Here is an 8,538-nt window from a genome sequence, read left to right as displayed (position 1 = left end):
TCCCTGCCAGTATGCCCAGCTCCTGCCAGCACAGCCAGCTCTGAGAGGGCTGATTCAGCACCTCAGCAGGACTGTTTTCTTATTCACTTGACAACAGCTACACATTTTGGGGATCTTCTTTAGTCCCCCAAATGCCTTGAGCATTGTCCAGTCCAGCGTGGGACCAGCTGTGCTCTCTTTTTGGCCGACCCTATCCCCTATCTTGCCCACAGAGCTGTGTCACCTCCCCAGAGCCCGGGTAAACTCTGGCAGCCCCGATGTCAGCCTTGTCACCATCATAAGTGGGGGACAGGATGGGTCTCAACCTCTCGCAAACAACCACATGCTGTTAATGTGCCTCTCACCTTGTTGGCAGTGGAAAGGAGGTCACCCAGGCAGCGGTTCACCTCCTGCAGCTTGGGGACCAGGCGCCCCAGGCCGCCCTCGGGAAGGAAGTCCTGGGGCACAGGGAGGAAGAAGAGGCTGGAGGTTACCATGGGGCTGGCTCCAGGTCCAGCCAAGTCCCAGCCCATTTCTCCAACTGAGCAACCCCAGACCCACCCCCAGGCAGATGGGCACCCCAAGAACAAGCCCCAGACTCACAGCACTGGTTTTGTTCTTCCCCAGGAGCCTCTGGCGTTCCTGCATGAGCTGGATGTGCTGGTGATACCACTCCCGCGTGCGCTCTACCAGCTCCAGACCCTGCAGCAAGAAATCCTTCTCCTGTTCCAGCTCCTTCATGTGCTTCAGCTGCAGGACAGAATGCACAGATGTCACCCTCTCCCCACCAAGGCCTTGTCACGCCCCAGGAGCTGGTTTCTTCACGAGGCGCAGAGGGATATGGTCACAGGCAGAGGTCTCAGCCCCTCTCCCCATGGAAAGCCACAGAGGAGCAGGATGATGGCTGCTGCCTGGTGCTGCTCCGAAGGGAGAGTTCTTCGGTATGGGAGAAGAACCGAAGCAGGCGAAGGACAGTCAGGGCACCTCCACTCTCCTGCTCCCCACTGTATAAACAGGTTTGTCCACCTCATATTTATCCAGGGACACAGCAAGACCAGGGCCTGCAGCCACTCCCCAAATCCTCCCAAGGCTGCGAGCAGCAGCCAGCAGCACAAACACACACGGCTTTTGGAGAGTGGCAAGTAGCTGAGCTAAATGTGCAGACTGGAAGCTGGGAAAAACCTGCAGCCCTGTTTCCCTAGCGCTCTGCTCCCCCCTCTGCTTTACCCCCAAGGCACCTCCGAGCTGAGCAGAACACAGCATACCTTTCTGTTGTGTCTCTGCCAGTCTTTCACCTTCAAGCACCAGCATCACCTGGAGAAGGACTAGGAAGTTTATGCAACTGGAAGGCTGCTATGAGGGTGCACGGGGCTCCTGCCCCCAGAGCAGCCCCCGGGACAAGAAGGGCAGGACTCTGCACCACAACATGGCACAGCCAAGGCTGCTGCAGGGCAGGGGGCTCGGCCCCTCCGGGCTGGAGCAGTGGTCTGTGCCCCAGGGACACCGGGGTCTCCTGCTCTGCTGCCGCCTTCTCGTCCTGTTACCCCCCAGCACTGCGCTGTCACTGGCAATCACAGAGGTGGCAAAAGAAGAGGGGACATCCCTGGGGAAGAGAGCAACCGGTGCCGCGACCTTTTCACCAGCCCTCACCTGCTGAGCCCAGGGCTCCTGCTCCTCTTCTCCCAAGCTGTGCCGGCCTGTTCCTCCGGGCACGGGGAGCTGCCTGCCTTACTGCCTCCACCTTCTCTGCCACAACACAGTCTGGCCTCTACCACCTGTGGTACAGACTAGGCTCCAGGACAGTCTCCTTCAGGCACCAGTGGGACTTTGATCACCCAGAAACTGCTGGATGCTCAGAAACCTCTCCTGCTGCTTTGGGGAGCATCTGGAAGAGGACGATTCAGCTCAGAAGTGACCCTGAACAGATCCCTGCCCCCGGGGACAAGTGTGACCATACTAACACCTTCTTCAGACTGACAGCACTTCCCCATCCCCACTGCCCACCCCGAAGCCTCCCAACCACCCCACACCAGCCACCTGTTATGCCAGGGCCCTCTTGCTCCCACAGCACCTGGAAATGCAGTCTGCAACATGACAGCACCACCCCCCCCCCGCCATGCACGCGTGACGTGACAGAGGACCAAAGGGGACATACCCACAGGAAGAAGCGCAGAGCCTTGGTGCTATGCAGGCTGTTGCTGAGGGGCATGAAGAAGGTGCTGTACGTGGCAAGAACACCCACCCAGCTGGGGCTGCAGCCCACTACTGTCTGGCCTGCCCTGGTCCCACCAGGCTTGCTGGCCAGCACAGTGACTGGAGGAAGTGGCAGCATCCCACAGAGCAGTGGGACATCACCAGCTCTGCCAGGTGCAGGGACAGACGGCATCTCAAAGGAAGGATGCTCTGGGGGCAGAGGCAGCTTCTGGGGCAGGGGAAGGACAGAGCGCTGGACTTGGCTGGTGCTACCAGGGGCAGAAGGGGAGGGGACTGTAGCCTGGGCCGCCTACAAATGAAAGCACTCAGCCTCTCACAGAAGGTCTCGTCTCAGCTACTCCCTGTGGCCACAGGAAAATCAGGGCAATCAATGATGGACTGGCTGGAAAACACCAGCTGAGCAGACACCAGCTGTGGTGGTGCAAAGGGTCCAGCACAGCCCCCAGCCCTTCGCCGTGCTGCCCGGGGATGCAGGATGGAGATCACTGCTTCCCCATCACCATCACAGGCTTTAGGCAAATTAGCCGAATCACAGCTGGGTACCTTGTCTCTGCGGGACCCAGCAGCCTCCCAGCATCAGGAGAGAGGTGATAGCACCGCCCTGCACAGAGTTTCAGTCCTTGCTGGTTTCAAACCTGCTCCAACTGCCTCTGTATGCTCAGAAGTGGGATTGGTACCCAAAGACTCCTGCCGGGATGCCAGGGAAGGCTTCTCACCTGCAGAACAGGGACAGACATCCCTTCTGCGGAGAGAGGAGCACGCGGATGGCAGTGCAGCACTTGGGTACATGGGGAAGGGGAAAGAAAGGCAGAGAACCTCCCTCCCACTGCCCCCACAACCTGAGGAAACAGAGGCAAGGGCACCACAAGCCCAGAGCAAGAGCACTTGTGGCAGAGCTGGGAACAAACCCCAGCTCTTGGCGAGACATGCTGGCCACCAGCCTCTCCTCACCCGTACCAGACTGGACCTGGAGCTCACAGCAGTGATGGACTCCAGACTAGAGCTGCGTGCACAGGGTGGAATCTTGCCAGGGAAGGAGGGACCTTCCCTCCTCCAAAACAGCACCTCCAAGCCACCAAACCCGAGACTCCCATCCCCAAACACAAACATCTACATTTATTGCTCCTTGCCAGCACCTTTCAGCAGAGACCCCCTCAGACCAAGAGCACCCCAACCCCTTGCATGGCCACAAGTCCAGCAAACCATGTGTGCACGAACCCCTGCTCCCCAGGCCAGGCATCAGAGCATGTTGTGTCAACCACGGCCAGTGCCAAGCGGTACTCGATGCTGCCCACATCGCTAGTCAGTCCTGTTGGGCTCCGGGAGCAGGGTGACACCAGGGTGCGAGGGCTGGAAGTGCAAAGATGACTGTCGCAGCCTGGGAAGCAGCTCCAACACTGGCCAAAGCTAATCCCACTAATCACTCACACTGCAGGCTGGCTCCTGGCTCTCTTCCCAGGAAAATTTACCTTGAGCTTGTGGGCAACATGCCCAGGCAGCTTCTCCATCCCACTTGGGAACAGTGCAAAACCAATCTGATCCAAGCCTCTCCACTCAGGGATGGAGAGAGGGAAGCTGATCCCTTCACCCTGGACCACCCAGCTAAATTCACTCCTGATTTCTCTGCATTACCGGCAAAAAGTCTCTTGGGACCCAGAAGCATCAGCATGTTTGAGCCCCAACCTACAGAGGACATCTGGCAGGGGACAGCCCAGCACCACTGCTCACCAGCGCAGAGCATACCTGACCTTTGCTGGAATGCTTGAGAGGCCTGGAGACCCCCCTGCTCCTACACACATGCATTTGTCTTTCCCTGCCAAATTTTTGCTCATGGGGAGGCAGTCGAACGCTGACTCCATGGGCTGACCCCACTCTGGGGGAAGGCAGGAGAACACGTGCCTCCTGCCTCTCCAGCACAATCTGGGCCTGAAAGCACCTTGGAAGTAACGGTAGGATCTCCACATGCATCAACAGAGCTTTGTACCAAAAACATCAGGACCTGCCCTCACATGTCCAAGACGGGCAGGGCAGAGCCACAGCCTAACCAGATCTGGTGTCAGCAGCAAAGGACACCTGCAATCCACCTTCCCCCAGGGACTGCAGGCCCCTTCGCTGGAGCCCATGACAGGGCTGTCCCCTTACCATACTGAAGTCCACGCCGTTGGTGATGGTGTGTCTCCGGTGTTCTGCGCGTCCCCTCTGATGCTTCCGAGAGTCCCCAGTTCCTGGATGGCCACCATCTCCCTGGGACTGCCCAGCAGCCTTAGCATCACTGCCTGTAACAGAGGAAAGGATGAGGCCACCAGCTGCTTGCAACAAAAACCTCACCACCACCACTTCTATGGGACTATCTGCAGGGTGGTCTGGTAAATGGATATGGCAGAGAGCAGCTGAGCAAAGCACTGTCCCGTGCGCCTGGTCATATCTCTGTATGGGCAGGGCAGGCTTCAGCAACAACAGCGGACCTCGGCGGTCATCGGCAAAAAGCATGCAGCTTTCAGGTAATGCTGTTTCAAGCCCAGCACAGGCAATGAAAGAGTTAGTGATATCACCTACCCTCATCCTGTCCCCATGGGACCCCTGGCTCCTGCTTGAGTGGCACAGGCTCTGCCAAGAACCCAACTCCTCCTGAAGGTAGCTCCTGCTTGGTGATGGGATTGGCCATGCAGACGTTCCCAACTCCCCCCGAGACCCTATGCCTGTGGTCTAACCACAAAGTAACACAGGCTGTAGGGTTTTCAAAATGCTATTAAAATCCTAACATCCTACCTTGCAAAAGACAGATCTACTACAAACACATGATGCTGGTGCAAATCCATGCATAGTCCATTTTTGCAGATTAACCTCATACTGGCAGATTTGAGGCTGGATCAGACACCTCTTGCCTGTGCACCCACGCAGGTACTGGCTGGGCACTGCAGGAGAGTACAGGACCCACACCGCCTGCCATGGTGATCTCGCCAGAAACGCAGCTCTGTGGCCATGGCCAAGCCAGCTCAGATCCCCGCTTCTGGCCAAGCTGGCAGAGTACCGCCCTGCACCCCAAACCACAGTGCCAGGGCAAGCAAGGGTGCAGCCAGCACACACCCCAGACATGCCCGGGCAGCAAGCCTGCTGCACCTCCCTTCTTGCCCCGGTCCCCTGCTGAGTCCTCAGCAGACCCTGCCTTGTGCTCACTCCCTTGGCTCTTGCAGCTCACCCTGCTCTCGGCACACAGCTTTCTTCGAGAGCTTCTTTCCCAATCTGGCTTTCAAACAAGAGCAGCAGGGAGGTAGGCATGTGAAGGCAGGCAGCAAGGCAGCTGGGAAAAACATCTCCTACTCGGGACCACTCCCCACATATCTGTCAGTCACCCCCACCCACCACCACATCCTATTCCCACAGGCTGGGCACTTGCTCCCAGGCACCAGAACTGCCTGGCAGAGGTCTAGCACATTCCATGCTGCGCAGGCACAAAGGGCTTTGAGTGCCAGGACAGGGTGCGTAGTGTTACCTGGGCAAGCAGATCACTGCCCACTGCTCCATAAGCCTCCTCAGCCGAGGCCATGAACGCAACAGAAGAGGGATATGGGGCAAGAGAGCACGGCCATGGGTCTGGGAGATTCATGTCACACTGGGGCTGCCTGTGCTGCCGTGTCTGCGCCAGTTCTGTGACCGGAGCTGGATGGGCTCAGGGGACAGCAGGCAATGCTACGCAAGCACCTCACTCAGCTTGTCACTTTGTGTCGATGGGAAAAGAAGCCACCGTGGCACAGGAAAAATCCTATTTCTGGTCCATCACTGCATCCCACTTCTCCTACCAGCATGTGCCCCAGCACAGACAAGTCTCCAGCATGTCAATAAACACAAAGTCTTTGTTATCACCCATTCATCTTTGCCAACTGTCTTTGGTCTCATACACCTATGTCTACCTGGGAGGAACTCAGAAAGACCGGCACAACCACATGCATGTTCTCCTAGAAGCCCGGTAGCACATCCTGCTTGGGAAGCTGAGGGACAGCCCCAAAACTAAAGGTAGCTTCAATAGGCAGAATACCAAAGCAAAGCCAGGAGCATGTCTGAGAAGGGTTGCAGGATAAAAACAACAGTTTAAAAAGGCTTTTGCTGCTGTTACTTAGAAGCGCCAGGTTGAGCTGAGCTGAACCTGTGATAAGAAGATGCTCCTTGATCTGAGCTCTGCGCACCTAGCCGACAATGTAGTGTCTAAAACAGGACCCCAGATAATGAGCTGAGATCAGTTATTCTTAGGTAAAGAGCTAGACTAGCTCACCAGAGGTGGAAGAGATCCTGCCATGAGATATGGGGTGGCCTCTGCCCTCCCAGAGCTGCTCTGCCCCTGCCAGGCAGGATCCCAGCATATGCCAGCCAGAGCAGGATGAGGCAGACACCACATGGCCACTGTATCCATTCACCCAGCTGTCTTTGGCAATGGCCCAGACAGAAACAGCTGCCTACAAACCATCCCTCCTTCCTGCCAGGGCCACCAGCTCACCAGGCAGGTGCCAGATCCAGGCCAGCCCAGCAGCAAAGGCAAGCACTGTGCTGAGGAAGAGGCAGTGCCCAGGACCACCACAGACCTCCTGGGCAGGGCACTTTCTGCTCTGTGTCTTAACTTCCCCAGGTCTCAGCTCTCGGGAACCACAAGGGTAAAAACCCCCAACACCAAAACTCTGCTGCGACAGGCCACCTAGGTACTAGTGGCAGGGAAGCCATCACGGTGACTTCTGTGCCCAATGACTTCTCCAATATCAGCCTCACCATCCTTGTGCTGGCAGATGCGGTTGGCTCCCCAGAGAACGTGGCTGGTGTTCAGCGGTGGCTCATGGCCCACTCCTGCACCCCCAGGCCAATGAGAGCTTCTGAGAATCTGGAAGCTGAGTTTGAGCAGGGACTTCTTCAGAAGCATTTCTGCCTGTATGCTAACGGAGGTTAGCAAGGAAGAGGGGATAGAGTTGCCATCCCTCTGGCTCACTGTACGTGCCAGGAGGATCACCTGGCTCCAACCTCTGCCATATTGCCACGATTCGCATCCCCTCTTATGCACGAGATGCCCCTGGACTGGAAAGCAGAACTCAAGTGGCATCCTGTGAGCACCTCCTTCCCCCAAAATGCAGACAGGGAGTTTCGTCAGGCTGTTCGCAGCTGTTGAGCACTGATACACCATCTCACTGCACTTGCCTGGGTTCTTACAGAAGCGACTTCATGCAGCTGGAAGCTCAGAGCAGCCTCGAGCCCAAATGATACAGTCTTAGTGGAGCCAGGGCTTCCTGCACCCACCGCCAGCTCAGCACCCAGCACATTTCTCCAGTGAGAAAGAGCCGCATCCTGCCACGGCAGCTGCCTTGCATCCAGCTGAGGAGAACATACACTCCTTCAACCACACCCCAGGAAACCCTGCACGGTGGAAGGCAGCACTGATCTGGAGTTAAGATACAGTAACTCTGAGTTAGGTTTCCTACGCTCCCGAATCAACCTGAAATTCAGGCCTGTTGCCAGAACACAGCCCTGCGCTGCGAGAAGCTGGCAGCACTAACCCTGCCCACAGGACAACAGCATAACATCAGCCTATAATGGAAAGATCCTCAGCAATCGTGAAGTTCCAGTAGTCATCTGTTCACTCCCTTCCAGGGCAGAGCTTTCAATTTGCTGTTTATTTACCAAGCAGGAATTTTGTTCAGGTTTTTCCAGATTTACACTCCTGACAACAGAAGAACCAGCCTGCTCAATAATATTCCCCTAGATGAAGCTCCACTGATTAGTCTGGAAGCAAAATGGAAAGCAGAGAAGCTCAGCCACAGTTAAAGTTTCTTCTCCACCCAGAGAAGAGACTGGGAGGGAGCGGGTGAAGGAAAGGCAACCCAGCCCAGACAACTTTCCCAAGGTAGAGGAAGTCATTGCACTCAACTGTTGCACTAACACCAACTCCTCACACAGATCTTTGTGTCCGTGAATCTCAAAGCACTTCACAAACCTAGACAAAGAATTACTAACTACACCAGGTAAATCCAGAAGCCTGGTGTCCCCTACTGACTAGCCACAAGTCGAGATGCCAGTGAAGTAGTCTCCCCCGTGCCGAGGTCAGCGTGCCACCTGGGCATGGGGGGCCTGGCAAACCCTGCATGGGGACCCCAGGGCAGAGAGCACAGGGACCTGTCGGTGAGCTCTGCAGACAGAGCCCTGACCTGGCCACCCGGACAGCACCTGGGGACAATGAAACTCCTCTCCCTGATGCTGCTTTCCCATTTACTTATTGCTTTATTATTTATTATTGTGAACAGTGCTGCAGAATTAGCGGAACAAAAAAAGTCGGATCAGTTTTCATTGGTTTTTTTTTTTATCCAAACC

The 8,538-nt window shown here is 56.3% G+C and overlaps 1 protein-coding gene across 1 annotated transcript in view; it reads right to left on the bottom strand.

The window, feature by feature from the left end:
• The window catches only part of LOC104509885 (suppressor APC domain-containing protein 2-like), a 5,679-nt gene extending 821 nt beyond the window's left edge, over positions 1-4,858 (bottom strand). Inside the window, exons 1-4 of the mRNA XM_010151969.1 lie at positions 4,750-4,858; positions 4,336-4,469; positions 583-729; positions 345-437 (exon numbers count right to left, since the gene is read on the bottom strand). Of these exons, the coding sequence (XP_010150271.1) occupies positions 345-437; positions 583-729; positions 4,336-4,469; positions 4,750-4,858 (483 nt within the window). The remainder of the gene's footprint in view (positions 1-344; positions 438-582; positions 730-4,335; positions 4,470-4,749) is intronic.
• Between the last annotated feature and the right edge of the window lie 3,680 nt (positions 4,859-8,538).

Source organism: Eurypyga helias, unplaced genomic scaffold (assembly GCF_000690775.1).
Source record: "Eurypyga helias isolate BGI_N326 unplaced genomic scaffold, ASM69077v1 scaffold29715, whole genome shotgun sequence".
Taxonomy (NCBI): Eukaryota; Metazoa; Chordata; class Aves; order Eurypygiformes; family Eurypygidae; genus Eurypyga; species Eurypyga helias.
This window is presented reverse-complemented; position numbering and strand designations above follow the sequence as displayed.